At 37.7% G+C, this 21,765-nt stretch overlaps 3 protein-coding genes across 10 annotated transcripts in view; 1 reads left to right on the plus strand and 2 right to left on the minus strand.

Moving 5' to 3' along the window:
- Positions 1–852: 852 nt before the first annotated feature.
- CGGBP1 (CGG triplet repeat binding protein 1) lies at positions 853–4,811 on the minus strand. Its single transcript, XM_055382965.1, has one exon. The coding sequence runs from the start codon at positions 4,809–4,811 to the stop codon at positions 4,308–4,310; it is 504 nt and encodes a 167-aa protein (XP_055238940.1). The 3' UTR covers positions 853–4,307.
- On the minus strand, positions 853–7,957 carry LOC101142721 (uncharacterized). The gene is made up of 3 exons (XM_004035927.5): positions 7,652–7,957; positions 6,856–7,060; positions 853–4,834 (listed from the first exon to the last, which is right to left on the minus strand). Exons 1-2 carry the CDS (start codon positions 7,882–7,884, stop codon positions 6,976–6,978), a joined length of 318 nt encoding a protein of 105 aa, XP_004035975.2. The 5' UTR covers positions 7,885–7,957; the 3' UTR covers positions 853–4,834; positions 6,856–6,975.
- Positions 7,958–7,979: 22 nt separating this feature from the next.
- The window catches only part of ZNF654 (zinc finger protein 654), an 85,460-nt gene continuing 71,674 nt past the window's right edge, over positions 7,980–21,765 (plus strand). For 3 of the 8 annotated variants that reach the window (XM_031009115.3, XM_031009117.3, XM_031009116.3), the window contains exon 1: positions 8,008–8,345. In XM_031009115.3, coding sequence (XP_030864975.1) covers positions 8,160–8,345 — 186 coding nt within the window. In that variant the 5' untranslated portion in view covers positions 8,008–8,159. Of the gene's footprint in view, positions 8,346–21,765 lie in introns of all 8 variants that reach the window. The other 5 variants (XM_055382963.2, XM_055382959.2, XM_004035925.5 and 2 more) reach the window with 4 other exon arrangements.

The raw sequence follows: 21,765 nt of genomic DNA on the forward strand, positions 1-21,765 counted from the left end.
TAGGAAAACCGAAGACAGAACTCTCTTGGTTTGGCAATATTAAACTGGAAGCAGGGCCAGGTGCAGTGGCTCATGCTTGTAATCCCAGCACTTTGGGAGGCCGAGGTGGGCGGATCATCTGAGGTCAGGAGTTCGAGACCAGCCTGGCCTACATGGTGAAACCCGTCTCTACTAAAAATACAAAAATTAGCCGGGCATTGTGGCACACACCTGTAATCCCAGCTACTTGGGAGGCTGCGGCAGGAGAATCACTTGAACCCGGGAGGCGGAGGTTGCAGTGAGCTGAGATCGTGCCATTGCACTCCAGCCTGGGGAACAAGAGCGAGACTTCGTCTCATAAATAAATAAATAAATATCTGGAAGCAGAAGTATTGACTTAAGGCCCTTTCTGCCATTTTGATTCTAGAAAAAATAAAAACTGCCTGATTAATTTTTTGCCAAACAGAAGGGATTAGTAGCAGGATTATTTTCCCTCAAAATTATGTAAAATTGAAATATTTTTGATTTGTATGCATTTTTTGTTACAAGTGGTAATGAGAATATAGCAGAGAAACTTATAAATTAGGTCCTTTAATAACTAATACTTCCAAAAGTAAAAAAACTAAAATATTTCCAATTAAAAGCAATGATTAAACTTAAATACTATCTATACAACTTGGGAGCAAAAGGGATATCTGTAGCTATGATGTGAATCTGATTTGACAGATTATATACTTTTACATTGAGTATAATGACTAGTATTATAAAAGGGAGCTATAACTAGTAGAAAAATAACTCAGTAAGATTCTGCTGTTTTGTAATCAGGAAATATATTTGTCATTGACTCACAAAACAAAATGTGCTTTCAAAATCTTTTGAAACAATTTTTCTGAAATTTATTTCTAAAAGTCAGAGACAAAACTTTAGAAGTGACACATTTATACTAAGCATACATGCGTGAGCAAAAAAAATAAGCACGGAATACAAAAATGAAATAGTAAAATTTTAATACAGTATTCTGAATACAAGTAGAATACCACTAGATAAGAATTGTATTTACCTAAGAAATCTATGATAGTGTAGGTGGAGATAAACCAGTTTAGGATAGCCACTTCACTATTCACATTTTAATCAGTGCTGACCAGAAGCTAAAGCAATTTCTTTTAGGCTAAGATTGGCAAAAAATCATAGACCCAATTTTCCTTGTTATGAATCAAATGAACATGTTTTAAGGTGATTTGTCCTCATTTAACAGTAGCTGGGGTAAGTCAAACCACAGAGAGCCCTTACAAAGACTAAGCACCAAATGATGAACTGTTTGTGGCTTTTGTTTTGGGCCATCTTAAGTTTTATTTTGTGTTTTCCATTAACATTCATGTGCAAATTCTTACAGGCAAAAGTTTTAACATGGAAGTTTCAGCTTGGAGATCTTGCCAACTGTACTTACAAGTTTTAAAGCAATTGATACTTTCAGAACAATCTCAAGCTTAATTGGTTACCATTATAAGATGCAGAACTTTTTAATGTTTTCTGGTCCCTGAAAATTCAATAGGGCCAAATGCATTAACTGGAAATAGCATTTTTTTAAAGTCTTAATCAAAGATGGTAATGGATAAAAGAACTATATAGGCTCTCATACACAATCTTTCTTAATTTTCACCCTGTAAGAAATGATTACAATGTCCTTCAGGCTTGTTATACACCCCCACAGAATCAAAAAGAAAGCCAACAAAGAATTGAACATTTCAACAAGCTAGGAAATATTTACTGTAAGCATATCGTGAAATTCTGGAAGACATACTATCAATACTTTGAGAAAACACTATTAACATGTGTTGAAGAAGGCAGTTTATAAATGAAACATTACAAATCTTATGTTTATGCATACAACTTATAAAATAGAAAAAAGCTGCTATTTTTCCAATAGTATAGCATCACACTAACACTATATAGTTAAGATTGAAAACTTCTGTACACACGTTCACTACACCTCCAAAGCAGCATATGCCTCTTAGACATCCTCATTTGTTATCTAACATATGCCAATCATGGTTTCAGGGATTTGTATCAGTTTGAGCAGGCTAAAACAATCATTCTGCTGTATTTATTTAACTTTAGACACAGTTAACTAGCTTCAGGGAACAAAAGTTCCATAATCAATGAAGAAACATTAATACCAAATCCCCACAACAGGATGGAAAACATTTCTAAGGAGAGGATATAATCCTAACAGAATGGACTATGCCCCTAGTTACAGTGAATGTGGGAATTAATTAGGAGTCTGAAAAAATACATTAAGATATATAAAATTTAAGTGATTATCAAATCAGTAGTAACTACTAAAACTTAAATATGAATTATTGATGTTTTTCTAATGCAACATCATCCAGTTTACTGCTTAGGACCACCCTCAAAGCTGATCTGCCATTACATTTTGCCATTAGTGCAAATTAATACCCAAATAATAGGGAGCAGTTTGAATCACATGGAATTTCAAAAAACAGAATGATTGTGTATCTTTTTGTATTCTGAAAATAGTGCTATAAAACTCAATTATTCCTAGCTTCTAAAATCTACCATCTTAGTTCAAATTAAACATGGTTGCCTGCAAATTCTTTTCTAGAGGAAGTAAACGCAAAACACATATGGTTATGTTTTGCTGCTGGTCTCCTCATACATGTGCTTCATCAACGAGAGCACTACTCTAGGCATGCATTTATCATACTACTTTAACGTAACTGAACATGAGGAAAACAGTTCACATTTTGATAAGTGATTTATTTTGGCGGCAGGCTTATTTTTTAATGAAAACAAATCTCTGAAGTCAAATGGCCAGTTTGACAACCTGAATTAGAAACTTAAGTCTGTAAAAAAATCTTAAGACATGGAAAGCTGTTACTGAAAAATACACAATCTAACTTTTTTTCACTTTGGCTTTTTCTTTTATAAATGAAGATTTGCGGTAAAAGTCAAAGATAACTCCAAGTCACACAGGGCATCATTTGTCACTGCTTTGTAATAGAAATATATCTTATAAGTATTTTTAACTTGAATTTCAAAGAATTTAAGATTTTTTATTAAAGCTCTAGTCCAAGTTTCCAGCTGTTAAATTTTTAAAAAATATAATTCGGGTCTCTGATAGAACTTAGCTGAGCTAAGCTACTTGGATAACCTTACAGGACAGTGAGGTTCAAACAGAGATCATTTCCTGAACATGGCTGATCTTTAAGAGAACAATTTCCTCACCCAAAGTTATGCAGGATACTGCCAGATCTCCGCTACAAAAAACCTGCCAGAATTTCTAGACAATTGTCTACCATCCATGTTAAAAACCTTGTACCACCACAGGCAAAGCAGATAAACTTGTTTCTAGTCTAGACTATTCACCTAAATAAACTCATAAAGTTGTAGAGAAAACTTAATAGAAAGTAATTTTATCTGATCTGTCAGCCAAAAAAATCATTACTAATTCTCTATAATAAAGAGAAAACGCAACCATAAAATGTCTGTTTAAGTAAAAATGCCAATCTTGAAGTCTTTTAACACCAAGACATAGAAAACAGTTTAGAAATTCAAGATGATGCTTAAAATGAAAGCTATGGTTCGAAATTAGTATTCATAGTAAGAGACTAAAATCCTGTCACTGCAAAATTCCCCTTGGCTTTTGGCATTGACATTGAAAGATTTTAGTCTTTTGGTCACTTGAAGCTGCTACAAAATACAACAATAAGCCTTTAAAATGGTGGCGGGGGAAGTATGGAATTGAAAGATAGTTAAGGTGACTACATCATATACAAGTAAAACATAGTTTGAAATAAACAGTCATTTCTGCTAGGGATCTGAAGATATAAGAACAGTTTTCCACTATCCCTTCCTTTCTGAAGAGGATCCTCTAAAGAAAATAATTCCTTTAAGTTACTGTTAAGTGGTGTTGCCTGGCAGCAGCTTCAATAGGCTAGTCTTCAATCCAAGTAATTAAGCAATCTCACAAGGAATAATCATACATGGCAACAGGGTAAAAAAGCAGGGCAGTTCTTCCATGCACAAACATTTCAGGAGAAAAACCATTAATTTTAAAGATAACCATCAGGTTTCAGGCATCCTAGCACACTCTAAACCTAGGTTTTGCTTTATACCATTGGTGACTAAAATTAACAATAAGTTTTGCAGTGAGGTGGTTTTTTTTTTGCCTGCAACTATATACACATTGCAAAACTATTCTGCGTCACATGATTTTAAATGAAATAAATACAAAAATGAACCACACAATCAACACATAACTTTAATACTCCACATTTATCTTGATCACAATGGTGGTAACCTCCTAGTCAACAATCTTGTGAGTTGAGGAGTTGATTCTCATTCTCATATCCATCAGGAAGATATGCCCTCCGTAGCTGGTCTGACTTAGGTATGGAGCCTCCATTCTTCACATGGCGAGATAGGAAAGCACGAACTGCTGGGTGATCAGCCTTCTCAAGTGGGATGTTGGCTTCCAGGCACATTTTCACAAAGTCCTGGATAACACTGACTTTCTCTGTTTGCGCAGTACTGTTGCACTGAAGAGATGCAGTTAGGGGCCTCTGCTTCTTTCTCACATTCTGCTCTTCAAATTCTGCCTTCCTCTTGGTATGAGTCTTTGACTTGAGGTGGTCACTAATGGCAGACTTGCGAACATGATTCAGAACCACATTGCAAGAAGTGCAGAAGAGTTTTCCTCCATCTTCATGCAGCTCACCTCCAAACTCAGTGACTCGATCCAGGGGAGTCACATACAAAGCAGTCTTAGAACGGTTTCGAGCAGGTGGTGCTGTTACTACAAATCGCTCCATTCTGACTCTAAATAAATATGGTTCTTTCAAGACAAAAGAAACAAAGATGAGTATTATAACAACAGTTCATTCTGGAAGTAATGAACAATAAAAGGCAGTATATAAACACTTTAAATACTTCAAAAAACTTAATTCAAATTAGTAGACTGTGTGTCTATTAATCTTAACTTACCTGAAATATATAAGGGAAGGCAAAACTAGAACAAGTTACTAACCAGTAGCAATCAGGTCCATTCCTTGATTTTTATGAAATTCAAGTAAATTAAAGACTATAAAGAAAGAACTCAAACTATCCCAGATGTCACTATTATTTAGGGAAACCTAATCACAGTTCAACATTTAGGATATAAATTACATTCAGGATATAAATTGTATTAATCTCATCCAATTTAGATATGCATTCAAGTTCAAAAGAGCTTCTTTCCTGTCACAATTCTGGGACAACTGATTTTAGGAACACAACTGTGGATAAAGTTTTTTCAAACAGGTGGGCCTATAAACTGCCATAATTCTATATGAAGATTAATATAGTTTCCAAAATTGTTCTGAGGAAAAACCACAAAAAAAAAAACCAGACCAAATACAACTAAAAGCAACAATGACATTAAATTGTAAAGCCAAAATATACAGTTCAGTTATTTTGTAATGCATGTATACCTCCGTTTTCCAAAAGGTGTTAAGATATGCAAAGTCTTACTTCTCTAATACTTGTTTCCTTTTCCCATTAAAATTAATAATTACATTTGTTAATACTTACTTCACTTAACTAGTAAGAACAAAATCAAGAACATAGAGTCTAGTATACAGCAGAACCTCAATTAAAATTTGATGGAAAAAGTACGTATCTTCACTATTTGTCCAAATATTTATATTTATTTAATCTAGAAGCAGCTTAATTTCTCAATTTATCCTAATAACACACTTTTATGAGCACTGCACTAAATACCAAATGACAGCCTTATGGGCATTGAAACCTTTAGATAATGAACATATTTTGGTAGGTGACAAATCATCAAGTCTTAATTGTTCCCTGGGGCCATACCTTTGGGCTCTTACAATAACCAAGACTTAAGAAGTTAAAGTGAATTTGATAAAATTCAAGATGGAATTCTGTCTGCATAAATATGTTAGAGAAATAATTCTAAGTGTGCTCTGAAGAATTATGCCTCATAAGTGTAATCAGAAACGATGGAGTATTCCATGAATACATACTAGAGAATAGCTGGGTAACATGAACTCTCTTTCAAAAGGACTTTAAATTGCCAACGTATCAGACACTCATGGATCCAGAAGATTAAACATTCCACAGAAATTCTGAAAAGTACGATAAAGTCTAGGTTTTAATAGATTTTATTTTTTCCACTTTTTTTTTTTTTTAAGTGCACAGGTCTCATTTGCCAAATATTGTGTTAGGCTACAGGTTTGCAACGGCAGAGAAGACAGTTATGATTCCTATCTAGTACTCACCATTCATTACACGTTTAGACTTTAAGTAAATGGTATGTGTTTTACACTCCCTCACAAATCAGTACCAATTATGATTAATGGTTCTAACCTAGTTGTGGTAAATATACCAAATATAACCTAGTTGTGGTAAATATGAGGTAACTATACCAAATATGGTTAATGGTTCTAACCTAGTTGTGGTAAATATTAAATATTTGTGCCCCGTAATGCGTAAGTCTTACTTTCTATGTAAAAAGTCTTGTATCTTTAAATATTTGGATTTCAAAAACAATAAGCATGTAATTCTTTATAGCATAAAATGCTCAATCATTTGTGCTAATGTGAAAGGCCTATACTTTCCAATGTTTTCGTAATTTCGAGAAGTCTGTTTGCGTTACTGCAGAGGCAAATTTCCACCCAGTAGAGGATGCTCGAGTTTACATACCCGAAGAACAAAAGTGTTTTCAATAGAAGATAAAACATTTTCAACAAATGAAGAAATTAAAAAGTGCAGGAATTAGCCAACAAAAGAGAAAAAGCATATCGTTTGCTAGATCAAAATAAAACTCATCATAAGTTTTCAAGTTTAAATGTTTACCGGATTAGTTTCCAGTTTTTTTCGTCTTGATACTTAGCAGGGAATGGTCTCCAGAGCGAAACCAGAGACGCATCAAATCCTGGCACTTTCCGTTTGTTCAAACCCGGAGATGCCTTCAAATCAGTTTTTCAACAAGTGGTGGTGGGGAAATAGTTTCTGGGCTTGCACCCGATTTTCCCTGCGGTGCCAGGAAGTCATGCCTTTACTGTAAAACACGAAAAACAAATGGAAGGAAAAAATGGGGGACGGAAGGAGGGTGACTGAAAAGATGAACAAGAACGTCAACAACTGCCACCACGCAGGTGTTTCTAAAATCACTTTATAGGTAACTACAAACCCGATCCCAACGTTTACCCTAACACTTCCCCTCCCAGGTCCTCCTCGGTGGTCCGCTCGCTTGGCACCTCCTCCAGCTCCCCAGGCCCGGGGGTTCGGGCGGAGGCGGGGGAGAGGCGGGGCCCGGGACGTTCCGGGCGTCTGGGCTCTCTCCTCCGGCGCCAAGCCCAGCACGCCGGCGCCCAGCCGTCCCGACCCCGCTAGCTGGGCAAGGCCGAGTCCCAGGTGCCAGCTGTGGGCCCGGGAACTCGACAGCCGACTTGGCGGCAGTCTCAAGGGAGGCGGCGGCAGGCGCCTGGCGGAGGCGGCCGCTGTCAAGCTTCCCGTCTCCTCCCTCTTCCTCCCGCCGACAACTGTGCCCCGGCCCCGCCCCCGGTTCCAGCTTCTGGACGGAAGGCCCCGGGCCCAGAGCCCGCACCAACGGTCGGGCCCACCCTCGGCCTCCCTAGCTCCTTGGTACCGTAGGATCGAGGCCGCCGTTAGGGAAAGTGGACGAGGCCCGGCCGGAAAGGAAAAGAGAAGGAAGAAAGAGGAGCAAGGGAATAAGGGAGGAGGAGGATCCGTCGCCGCCGCCGTCGCCGCCGTTGCCCGATCGAGCCCCGCGGCGGCCGCCGTGTCCCCCGCCGCGCCCCGTCCGCCTGCACCGCCTATGGCAGAGCCCGTAGGCGGTCCCCAGCAACCGCCGAGCAGCATTGACCAACAGACGGCCGGTTTATCAAACAGACTGCCGATTTCACCAATAATAGTGGAAAGGCGGGCATGAGCATGATTGGCAGCTTGCGCCTTCCAATAAAAACTGGGGGCGTGGGTGGGCGGAGCCGGAAGTAGAGCCCAGCCGAGAGGCCCCTGTCCGGCTAGGGAGGAGGGAAGGGGGAGGGAACTAGAGAGGAGGAGGAGGTTAGCCTAGGCATCTACGGCGGCGGCGGCGGCGGCGCAGGGGCTGGTACGCGCTGGGCGGCGAGAGCCTCATGGCGGAGGAAGAGAGCGACCAAGAGGCCGAACGCCTCGGAGAAGAGCTTGTGGCCATTGTGGAGTCCCCGCTGGGCCCTGTGGGGCTTAGAGCTGCGGGCGACGGCAGAGGCGGCGCTGGCAGCGGCAACTGCGGCGGCGGCGTCGGAATCAGCAGTCGGGATTACTGCCGACGCTTCTGTCAGGTGAGGCGTCCGTTGGCCGCCCCGACTTGTCACCCGGGTCCTGGGCCTCTCTGCGTCTCCTGGCCTTCTCGTCCATGAATCTGGTCTATGTCCAGTGCCCGCTCCTCCCCAACAAGGAGGGTGAGGCTGAAGCTCCCTCCTCCACTTATCCGGCTTGGGGTGGGGGGCGGGGAGCAAGGCGAGGGTGACCCACGGGCTTAGGGTTGCTGAGAAAGTGAGTTTGTCGGGGATGGAGGGGCTGGAAAGAAGGAAGGTCGGCTGTCCGGAAAGCTCTGTCCTGACATGCCTTCCCTACCCCAAACAGACCTTCCTGCCCGAGAGTCCCGCCTTTCTTGTGTTTCCTACCCTGGTCTTTCTTACCTCATTTGGCACCTCTGGTAACATTTTCTGCCTTCCCCTCTCCGCCGATTGCCCCCCGTGTTCTCCCCTTTTTTCCGGGATGGGAGACATGCCATCTTTCCTGTCACTGCCACTGTTCCCCCTCTTCTAGGGTCTCCTGTCATCCCCTCACAAGATCCGGCTGGGCCGGTTCTCCAGTTGGCGTAGACGCTGACCCACGGTGATTTAGTTACTTTTTTCGGACAGAGAGTGCGTTAAGGCAATGTGATTGTCATTTTTTTTAACCTCCTTCGGTTGACACACGCACTCTTTTCTAATTAACTGCTCATAATGAAAGTAATTTTCCTTAAACTCTTGCTCCGGTTAACATCACCAACCCCCCTCATCCTTCAATATATAATGTATTTTATTTAGCCTGTAAAATACAGTGTCCGAACGGTGACATTAAATTATTTACTCAGTCGACCGTCACAGGGGTTTGATGTTCAAAGTGTTTGTAATCAAATATAACAAATATACCCCTACTTTTTTAGGGGTAAAGTTTGTGTACTCTGCATTCTCATCTACTTTCATTTGTAATTTAAACGGTTTGTTCCCATTCACAACAGTCTTTTTTTGCAAGCTATTTTGGGGAAAAAAATTAACTGCTCCTTTTCCATCCCATCCCTTTTAAAATGCGTCCATTAATTTGGGTGTATAGGGTTCAGATTCTGGCTCCACCATCTCCTGGCAGAAATTATTACCTTGGACAAGTTACTCTGTGTCTCAGTTTCCCCTTCTGTCAAAGAGGAGTAATAGTTAAATAAATATGTGAAGGGTTTGAATCAGGTAGCTATTAATTTCATTCTGATAACAAGTAGGAAATAAAGTTAATGAGAAATGGGCATCATGTTTGCTGACATTTCTTTCAATGCTTGTAAGGAATTTTTTCAATGCTTGTAAGAGAAAGCTTGTAAGAATTCCCTTACAAGTATTGAAAGAAAAAGGATGGAGTTGACATTTTTCAGGTAAGTTTTTAATGCTTTAATTTAAATTGCCTTTTGATTTCATGTTTTCCCCCAGTGTCATAAAGAAGTTGGTTTGAAGAGTATGTCAGTTTCTTTGGCATTGCTATTTAATGACTTTCTTGAAAATGTATTTTTATTTTGATAATTGGCATTCACTTTTATTTTGATAATTGGCATTCACTGAATTTAGAGGTTCAGTGTCTTGTTTTCAGAGCACTTGTTTTGTAACTATACCTTTTACATCTAGAAACCACGCTATTGGTAGATTTTGTATCTATAGGAATTGTAAACTTCTGAAAATTAGGATACAATTTATATTTTTAATATATTCAGGGGCTGAAAATCTATTTGTTTGTTTTGCTTTTTATATCAACGACCAGCTACTAAAATTTTAGACCAAATGACAAATTTAGCCTGCAAAACACAGTGTCTTAATAGTGACAGTACAATATTTTAAGAACAAATGAAGTTGACTACTTTATGACTTCGCTACCTCCTGTATATCCAAGGAAATAAAACAGGAAGAACTTAATGAACGTTTATTTTCTATTGCTAAATTATGTTAGACTGACATACTTTCATGTTACCAACTTTTACCTGAAACATAGTTTATTACCTGAAACTTGACATATTTTATAATACTCTAGGTTACTGATAGATCTGCTCTGAGGTTTTGTCCTGGTTTTACTTTGCAGGTGAGCTTTGTGAAGTCCTTTTTTATATTAAAGCTTTTAGATGGAATAAAATATTCCTTTATTAAGTTGAATTTTATCTACTGAGAAATAAAATTATACCGTAGTAATTGCTTCATTCGTCAGTAAGGGAAGCAGGGGGATTATTTAATCTAATTCCTAGTCGAAGATTTCTTTTTAAAAATTTGGTTTTCTGACACTGAGGCTAATATTAACTATAATAATTTGTTTTTATTAGTGAATGACTTAATCGTGAGTAATGCAATGGATATTGTGCAGTTGGGGTATGTGACAGTTAACTAAATACATGAATTATACAGACAGGCTAGTGGTGTTTCAAAGAAAGGCTCTGGTTTATCTTCCTCTTTTTAGAGGGAAATATGAATCAAAATTTCTTGGCAGTTAGTTGTGTGGGCAAAGGGAGAGAGGAAGGAACACTTCTTTTCCAGAGGAGTTTTTGTCTCTTTTAACCATAAGGAAAAGTAAAACAGAAGATACAGTGTAATGTTGGACTGGCCCTATCACATCCTCCCTTGGCTCTTGTTAGCTGACTCAATAAATGCTTAAATAAAACTGGCCCTTAACTGATACTTAATTTGCTTTGAGGATGAAAGGTAGGGGAAAGTAACTTATGGAAGGCCTCCTAACTCTTAAGCTTCAGACAGCAAGTAGCATAGTTGAAATTGAGGCATGAACAAGTTAAAGTGTCTTAGTTTCCATTATGTAGACATGCTGGGATTTGAACTCAGTCTTCAGTTTCTGCTGAAAAGCAGTAAGTAAATCCTCAATTATAGAGGGGAGTTTTTTTTTGTTGTTGTTGCAAGTGATGTGAAAGGAAAAAGAAGTTACTGGAAATAACTTGGTATTATGGATGAAAAGTTTAGAAAGTACTCTTTCATTATGACACAGTAGTAAGAAATACTTCAAGAAGCAGACTGTTATTGTCTGACTTAAGTGCTGTAAACACTTTTCTAATTCCTGAAAGTTTTAATAATTCAATTTATTTTGTCACCAAATACACTGAATTTTTTGTCATAAATTGATTGTAAACTAAGGAAGTTAAGATACTTTCTTCTTAGTTCAGTGCCAGAATGAATATAATGAGTAATAAAAAAGGATTTCTGGAACCACTTTGATATGTTGATTGAAATATAATTTAAAATTATTTCATACTACAGTGGGGTTAATAGTCATGCCACGAGGATGTCATGAATATAAAAAGAGAGAAGAATATAAAGTACTTAGTATTGTACCTAGCACACAGATAGATTTAAATAGGTAGATGCTATTAATATTTCTCTCGTAAAATCCTCTGAGGATTTATGAGGGACATTAGAGATAATCTGTAGGTAGCTTATAATTTGTGTTTCGCAGTAAACTTGAGAGAAAATTTAGAAATGTTACAGTTCTTAAATTCTGTTATTTAATTAGAAAAGCCGAATGCTCCTGGTGAAACACAATGATTTGTAAAACAACTATGGCAGGGGTTCTCAGAGATTTTGTTTCTCTTAGGAGACATTTGGCAATGACAGGAGATAGTTTTGATTGTCATGATTGAGGTTTGCTGCTGACATCTAGTGCATGGAGGCTAGAGATGCTACTGAACGTCCTACAATGCACAGGATAGCTCTAACAACAAAGAATTATCTGGTCTGGAATATCAGTAATGCCGAGGTTGAGAAACTTGGCTGTACCCTTACTTTGGGACTCTTAGTGGGTACCTTATGTGCGTAATGCTGATATAAATGGCAGTAAAGTTTTTAATGATCCTCAAATAGTTTTTAAGTAACGACTGTGGGCCAGGCACTGTAATAGGTGCCTTAAGAGATAGTATTCACAGAAAAGAGAGTTTGTCCCATAGTATTATAAAATACATTCTAATGTCTCTTAATTTAGAGAAATTAAAATTTGTCTCAGGAAGAAACAATCCTTATTTCTTGGTCTTGATATAGGATTTACATAATACTTATTATAGCTCTATGAATAGTTTTCTAGGGTATAATACATTTTTACTAATTCTTGCTATTAATTGGGATTATTTTTAATTTATCTTTAATTTTTATTAATGTACTTAGTTTTAAGAAGTCATATAAGGCCTAAGTATCAGGAATTGCGTTTTGGTGCTAATGGAGACCTGACTTAAGTGGTTCAAACAAGGTGGGCATTTATTTCTTATGTAAAAAAATCTTGAATAGATAGTGTAGGGATGGTACAGTGGCCATACTATCATTTGCTCTTTCTTACTAGTCATCCTTGTCTTAGCATCCCGAGTTTGTGTCATGATCCAGGGTAGTTGCTTGAGTCCCAACTATCACATCTGACTTCCCAGTGGCAGGAGCTGGTTGTCTCTGTGGTGTAAACCAAAACAACTTGTCCTAAATCCTACTTAATGACCCACTTTCATCTTGTGAGTTATCCCCATCTGAAAAGAATGTTAGGAAATTTTTCTAGATTTTTGTTTCTTTGATCAACACATGCCTATGATTCTGTCAGTATGGAAGAAAACAAGAATGGATATTATTGAACAACCAGCTTCTTTTTTTTTTTTTTTTTGCCATAGCTTATAACAAAAAATAGCAGTCATGCCCTGTCCTCTTCCTTTCCTACTTCTTATTCTCCAGAGGTTATCACTGGCAACTCTTTCAGTTTTGATATTTACCTCTATATTTATAAGTAATTTTTTCCCTAGTTGTTTTAGATGGAATCAGTTGGCCTAGTACAGGAAGGAGATAGGGACTATCTTACTGTCTCACTATTGATCTCACTATTGAGCATGTTCACTAGGTACACTTTGATTATACCCCGTTTTTGTTTATCTCTTTCCTTCCTCCTACCCTCTTTGTGTCCAAATGGTCAGTGTCTTCAGAGAATTAGGAGTTAGTTGCCATTGTTTTGTTAGGGGAGGGATCTGGGGGAGATTTTGAACTGATCTTTTTGTTTCTGACTCTGTTTTCACATCTTTTGGAGGTATGTGGTACCTCAAATTCCTGAGATGTTCTGGGGTTCTGGAGTTGATTCAAGCACACATGAGCTTGTTCCCAAACTCCCTCTACTGATGGCTTGGCTTTCAGTTTCTTGGGTCTGTTAAGCCAGTTACCACCCATCCATCTAATTTCCAACTACCCATCTGTAGATATCTCTCCTTTTTCATTGCTTTGTCCAGTGGGTTTAGCTCTTTTAAAACACAAATATTTTTACTGTTATTTTAGTGGAGTTTTCAAGTAGGATCAGACGTAAATGTGGTTCAATCTGTCACATTTAACTAGAAGTCTCAAATTAGTTTTCTAGCTCAGTAAATAATAGTATGAAAGATGAAAAGGAAAGTATTGAGAATAATTTGCGGTCACTTATTTACTTTTGAAAAAGAGTATCCTATTTTCTGATCTATTCTGTGGTGAATATCCAGAGCTAGAAATAATTTAATTGCATTGATGCAATTAAATTTAATTGCATTGATAATTTTTAAATTGCATTGATAATAATTTTTTAATTGCATCGATAATTGAATTGATAAATTTAATTGCATTGATGCAAAATTATTTTTATTTCTCAATTGCAAATGAAAATTTTAGCTTTTTAAAAAGTTTTCAAATTTTGGCACATTTGGGATATTTCAAGTCTTCATAAAAGGTGAATTCCCTGGAAAGACATTAACTCGTTTATTATAATTAGGAAAAAACAAAACAAATGAACCTTAGATGTTGATGGCTGTATTTGGGGAGCTAAATCCTTTTTTTTTTTGTTATTGTTGCTCCTTAATGCCTTTATAGGTTGACTTTCAGAGTTGAGTTGAACTGATTGTTCATAATGACGTTGTTTGTAATAGTAAATCATTGAAAACTACCTAAATGACTATTATTAGGGGAGTTAGTACATATAATGTAATCCTATGTCCCTTTTCCCTAAACAATCGTGTATTTAAAGAATATTTATTGATACGAGAAACTGTTTATAGTATAACTACTGAAAAGACACAGGACACAGGTGATTTCACCTTTGTAAATAAAAAGACTGAAATATACCAAATTGTTGTTAACTTTGTGGTGGTATGCTTATGGCTGAATTTTATTTTTTACATTTATTTTTTTAGTTTTTAAAAAATTAAACCTACTTTATAATAAAGAAAAAATAAAGTATATAAAATAAATTTCATTTTCTTTTCCTACCTCACAGATTGTTTATTATTATTATTTTTTTGAGACAGGGTCTGGCTGGCTGTGTCGCTCAGGCTGGAGTGCATTGTCTGCCATCTAGGCTCACTGCAACCTCCCTGTCTGGGGCTAAAGTGGTTCTCAGCACCCATCAGCCCCCACCCCCAGTAGCTGGGACTTCAGGTGTGCACCACCATGCCCGGCTAAATTTTTGTAGTTTTAGTAGAGACGAGGTTTTACCATGATCTGCAGGCTGGTCTTAACTCCTGAGGTCAAGCGATTCACCCACCGTGGCCTCCCATGATGCTAGGATTACAGGCATGAGCTACCGCGCCTAGCCCTAGATTGGTTGTTTTTTACAAATAGATACAAGATTATTTTGAGTATGATGAAATTTTAATTCTTTGTTTCCCCAAAGCATGTGAGATGCTTTTTTAAAAAAATGAATTGGTTAAATAAACTTATGAACATCATTTTAGAATGACCAATGAGGTTCTAAACTTCAGTGATTTTTTTATACACAGTCTTTCATTAGATACATGACTATTATTGCTTTCCAAATAACCACTCATTACACTGCTTCAAAAAATCTATCCCTGCCAGGGTGTGGTGGCTCACACCTGTAATCCCAGCACTTTGGGAGTCCAAGGCAGGCAAATTGCTTGAGCTCAGGAGTTCGAGACCAGCCTGGGCAACATGGTGAAACCCTATCTCTACAAAAAAACAAAAATTTAGCTGGGTGTGGTGGCACACACCTGTAGTCCCAGCTACTTGGGAGGCTGAGGTGGGAGGATGGCTTAAGCCCAGGAGGCGGAGTTTGCAGTCAGCGGAGATCTCCAGCCTGGCTGACAGAGCGAGACTGTGTAAAAAACAAACAAACAAACAAAAAAACCAAAAAAACCTCAATTTTAATTTTGTAGATAAAATGGCAGGAGGAAATATATTTAAATGGAGTCATTGCTTTTAAGTTTTTTAGTTATATCATCTTTTCACAGTTCTGCCAAACACAAGTAAGGCACCATTTGTACTGTTGTTATTGGCACTGAATTTTCTTGCTTTCCTGCCAAAATGTGCTAAACTACACCTTAAAAATTACAAACAAAAACAAAAACAAGAACTTTACGAAACCTGTAGTAAAATATGTGTCTGGTAAGATATGTGAAGAAATAAAATAAGATCAATTAAATCTGACCCACTGAATGACACGTTAATTGTATATTAATATGTAATGTTAAAGATATTAGGAGATGGTGGGACATTGTGGCAAACTAAATTTGGGAGGAGGTTGAATTGTATAATTTATGAAATCCTACATTAACACTCTCTACTGTCAACTTTTCAAAGCAGTGGTGAATACAAAAACTGAAAGACTCCATCTAAACAGTAAAAAAGTCACTAATGTGAAGGTTGAAGCTTGTCAATTATATAAGGCACTGGGGATACAGTGGTAAGCAAACAGACATTGCCCAATTTTGTGTGCAGTTATAACTTTGGTAAGTGCTATGAAGAAAAGATACGCAATACTATAAATGGGAACTAATAGCTTGACTATGTATATTTGGATACCTGGGCAAGTTCTGCTCTACTGAGATCCTTTCGTTTGGTTTGATATGTTGAATTTAAGGTGCTTTTGCCTCATCCAAGGAGAGATCTTAGAGATAGCTGGACTTAACAGAAGCCAGAGCTCAAAAGGGAGGTCCGGTTATCATAGCTGTGTGGATGGTATTCGAAGTCATATGTGTGAATGAGCTCACATAGGGAGAGAAAGTAGACTAGGAAAAGGAGGACCTTAAAACTAAAGCTTGAGGAGCCTCAAAATTAAATGTCTCAGTAGGAAAGGATGAGTCTTCAAATAAAGTTTGAGAAGGATTAAAGAGGTTTCAGAAACCCAGAGAACTGTGGTGTCACAAAAGGCAAGGAAAGAGAATGTTTTAGGATGGGGTGAATGGTAACTGGCATTGCAAACTGTTGAGATCCAATCGTTGAATTAACATGGAGTCTTGGGTGACTCTAAACAGAGCTGTTTTGGTGTAGTGATGGGATCAGCAGTCAGGTTGGAGTAGTTCCAAGAGTGGGAGGTGAAGGAATAGACAGTAAGTACAAATAACCTATAAAGGAGAAGGAAAGATATGGTGGTAACTGGAGGCATTGTGGATTGAAGGTAAAATTTTCTTTTCTTTCTTTATTTTTTTAGTAAATTGGTGTGAACTGTGTACACTTAAAATCTGGTGAGAATGATCCATTTGAAAGGAAGATACAAATCTACAAAAGAAGGGATTATCTATATTATAAGACCCCTGAAGGGGAGGAAGGACAACACTCAAAGCACAAGTGGAGGGGTGTTGCTTTATATAGGAGTTTTGTGGTAGGAGTAAAGTTCATCTATTAAGAGTACATGGAGGTGGTTGGTAGCTGATTAGAGAGGTATGTTGAATTGACCCACAGAACCATTTGAATCTGATCATTGTGAGTGCAGAGTGACCATTAGTATGTACCTTTGTTCATCAGTGCTTATTTGTCTCGGTGAAGGTGTGAAAAATGAGTTACATTTATTCAGGATTAGGTGTAGACTATGATAAATCAGTTAATTAACTTTGAGAAAGAAAGGGACAGGTTCATTTTTGGGCTCCACTTGTGGCAAAACATAGCACAGAGAAGTGAAAGGAGAAGAAAAGTGGTTGTATCAGTACATATTAATAGGTGCACAAAATTGTTCTGTGTACTGTGAAAATAACTGTGCATATATAATGTCATAATAAAACATGTGCAGGTTGTTAATATGTATTTCTACAACTAGAGTTTATTGACATCAACCAGTATGTTTTGGTTACTCTAAAGTTGAAATATTATAAATACTCTTCCCAGTGATTTGATGTGTGTATGTTAATGTTTTTAATATCTGAAAGCTATTATTGGAATGCTTTATATATGTATATGCTGTATATATGTATATAACTCATTTTGAATGCTTTCCATGAATCAGGGATTGTGATAAGTTGTTTACCTGTTTTAGCTCATTTAATCCACTACCCTACAAGCTATGTGCCATTATTCTCATTTTTATAGGTCAGGAAACTAAGACCAGAAGAGATGGCTTGACCAAGTCCTGTACCTAGTATGTGATAATCAGACTGTAACCTAGCCAGTTTGACAGCCATAAGCCAGCCCGTGCACTTAGCCTCTGCAGTGCAATACAATACATTGTATTGTATCTAGGAATAAGCATTTGGTATCTATTGTACCATCTATGCATATATATTTGATATATACTGTAGCTTACTAAAGTTTTGATTGAGTGGAAGCAGTGGAATGGACACTGTTAAAAAGACTCAAGGCAGCAGAAACTAAAGATGTTCATAAATGTGAAACAGAAGAAAAAAATCAAATTCAATCTAGCAGAAGTTCCCCATCAGAAGTGATTCTCAGGCCAGGCGCGGTGGCTTACACCTGTAATCCCAGTACTTTGGGAGGCCGAGGCAGGTAGATTACCTGGGTCCAGGAGCTCAAGACCAGCCTGGCCAACATGGTGAAACCCCATCTCTACTAAAAATACAAAAATTAGTCGGGCATGGTGGTGCATGCCTTATTCCCAGTTACTTGGGAGGCTGAGGCAGGAGAATCACTTGAACTCTGGAGGCGGAGGTTGCGGTGAGTCTAGATCGCGCCGCTGCACTTCAGCCTGGGTGACAAAGTGAGACTGTTTCAAAAAAAAAAAAAAAAAGAAAGTGATTCTCAACTCTTAGTCCACCCCCCAACCCACTTGAATGGGATATGCTTAGATGAGATAGTAACAATGGCTCAGTTATAACTTTTCTTCATAGCACTTATCGAAGTTATAACTACACAAAACAGGACAATGTTTGCTTACCACTATATCCCCAGTGCCTTATATAATTGGCAAGCTTCAACATTCACATCAGGACTTTTCTGCTACTTAGATGGAGAGTCTTTCAGTTATTTTTGTATTCACCACTGCTTTGGAAAGTTGACATTATAGAGTGTTAATGTACTGGACTTTAGTATCTCGTGTAATATATTACACAAATTATAGCAGTTCTCAAAATACCAAAGTTATGGTGACTGCAAACCAGTAGAAGTTATTTTATGTTTATTATCTTGTGTTTTGAAAGCAGGAGAGTATGGGATGTGTTTTAAATGTTGATCCTAAATGATTAAAGTTTGTCAGTCTCTCCATATTTAGATTTAACCTTGAATATCTGGAAATCCTACCAGTCCCAAATACAATGGATGTGTTTTTTTGGACTTTATCTGTCGTACTGTCATTTGACAAATCTCTCAAATTACAGAATTTATTTTTAAAGTCTAAAATTTACATATATTCCATGCTCATGAGAGTATGAAGATCTCTTTTTCAGTTGATGGGAGTACAGATCACCACGACTTTTCTGGACTACAATTTACCAAGATATTAGAAACCTTAAAATAATTTGTACCTTTTGACTTAGTCATTTTTCTTATAGCATTCACTTCTGAGGAATTATAAATTTGGACACAATACTATTCTTCATAGCATTAATTATAATTAATGTAATGAATGAAAATAGGAAACCAACCAGAACATCTAAAATAGGTGAATATCTTTTCATCTCCCATAAATTAAAATTTTATGCAGCCATAAAAAATGATCTTTTCAGTGTCCACGTAATGATTGAGGTAAAGTTTTATTTGCATTTTCTTGGTGAGCAGATCCAAATTTCTTTTTTTTTTAAATCAGATTCTTTTAAGAATTTCAAAACTTGCCAAACAAATACAACCCAACAATAATTCAGACACACCAAAAAAAGTTATGAACCTTTGCTATACGCCACTGTGGCAAAGGCAACACTGCCTGTTTTTTTTTTTTGCAAATCATATTGGTGTTTGCCCATTTAATTTTATATACTCTGTGATTGCTTTCATGATACAACAGCAGGGCTGAATAATTGGGTTGGAGAAAGTATGGCCCATAAGCTACTTTTTGGCCCGTTAAGAAAAAAAGTATGTCAGTTCCTGTCCTAGATTCTCGTTTATCCTTTGCAAAAACTCTGTGAAATAAGTACTGTTTTTATCGTCATTTTATGAATGATGCAGCTGAGACTCAGAGAGATTAAGCAACTACCTTAAGACACACAGCGAGAAAAGGGATCAAGATGTTAATAGTGGTTATATGTGGGCAGTGCAATGATGGATACTTTTTTTCTCATGTATTATCCAAATTTAATATAGCGAGTGTACATAACATAAAACATAAGATGAGGGAAAGATATAAAACATAGGTAGAGAGTTGTGAGGATGTTAAAACTCATTCATCAGTTCTCAATTTATTACTTTGATTTCCTGCATATCATCCTGTCATCGTGTGTTTATAAACTTAGAGTAGATATTCAATTTTTGCTTTCCTTCCTGGCACCTAAAACTGTATTATGCAGTTCCCCAATTCTTGATTTTATTTAAAAAGTAAGAAATTATTATCTCGTTTCTTAAAAACTTCTGTATTGGGCCAGTCGTGGTGGCTCGCGGCTGTAATCCCAGCACTTTGGGAGGCCAAGGTGGGCGGATCACTTGAGGTCAGGAGTTTGAGACCAGCCTGGCCAACATGGTGAAACCCTGTCCCTACTAAAGACACAAAAATTGGCCGGGTGCAGTGGCTCACGCCTGTAATACCAGCACTTTGGGAGGCCAAGGCGGGCGGATCACAAAGTTAGGAGATCGAGACCATCCTGGCTAACACGGTGAAACCCCATCTCTACTAAAAATACAAAATAATTTAGCTGGGCGCGGTGGCGGGCGCCTGTAGTCCCAGCTACTTGGCAGGCTGAGGCAGGAGAATGGCGTGAACCTGGGAGGCGGAGCTTGCAGTGAGCTGAGATCGCGCCACTGCACTCCAGCCTGTGACAGAGCGAGACTCCATCTCAAAAACAAACAAACAAACAAACAAAAATTAGCCGGGCATGGTGGTGGGTGCCTTTAATCTCAGCTATTCAGGAGGATGAGGCAAGAGAATCACTTGAACCCGGGAGGCAGAGGTTGCAGTGAGCTGAGATCGCACCATTGCACTCCAGCCTGGGCGACAAGAGTGAGACTCCGTCTCAAAAAAAAAAGTCAAAAACACTTCCGTATCAAACTTCACTTGTGAAGCCATTTTGTACTTAACTTTTAAGACTTTTTATCTTCTCTCCTATATTTTGAAGTTAACTTCAACAACTATTAAATGCTCATAACTTGTAAGTGCTCATAAAATGCTGTATGTATTTTTCTTGTCAGACAGTACATACTTTTTCTTACTATCAATCAGTTGAATATCCTTAGATATCTTAGGCATAAATCTACATATATAAAGTACAATAATTGAGTATTGTAGAGGGTATTCCTTTAAGAAAATAATAGGTACTATGTGAAAAGCTTCATTTTAGTGATTATAGGGAATTTAAAGGAAAAACCATCCTTGCTCTAAAGGAACTGAATTATCTAGTAAGGGAGAAAAGGCATATCTAACTATTATTTCTGTCTATTATGACCCTGATCCAAACCATAGTTATCTTTCTCCTGGATTATTTTATTTCCCTGTTGCCACCTTTCCTCACTTTCAGTTTATTTTTTACACAGCAGTCAATGTGATCCTTTTAAAGGTATGAGTGAGGCCTCTTCCAAACCTTCCATACTTCTGTATCTCAGAGTCAAAGCCAAAATCCTTATAGTGTACTGCAGGGCTCCATAATCCTGCCCCATCTAGCTCTGTGACTTTTTCTTTTGTTACTGTACACTCACCAACACTAGTGTCTTTGCCACTCCTTGTACATATCTGCTTCTTGGCTTTTGTTTTGTCTGCCAGAAACATGTTTCATTTGGATATTATATAGTTTGCTGTGGGATCCTGCTCAGATAGACTCTTATTAGAGAGATAGAGGCCTTCCCTGAACACCCCATGTAAAGCAGCATCCCATCTCTAGTATTCTTTTTCCCCCTTACCTGTGTTTTATTAATATTATATTTAAAGGTACTTAACACCATCTAATATATATTCATTTACCTCTTATCCCTCCACAAAAAAATGAAAGCATCAGTGAACTTGGTACACAGTAGGCACTCTAAGGTTTGAATAAATTAATGAATAAATATAAATAAACCCTAAAATAGGGAAAGTGTGATTAGTGCCACTATTTGAATTCCTATGCACGTTCACATGGAGAGACCATTTCTGATAGAGATAATTTGGAAAATTTTAATGGAT

Source organism: Gorilla gorilla, chromosome 2 (assembly GCF_029281585.2).
Source record: "Gorilla gorilla gorilla isolate KB3781 chromosome 2, NHGRI_mGorGor1-v2.1_pri, whole genome shotgun sequence".
NCBI classification, from domain to species: domain Eukaryota; kingdom Metazoa; phylum Chordata; class Mammalia; order Primates; family Hominidae; genus Gorilla; species Gorilla gorilla.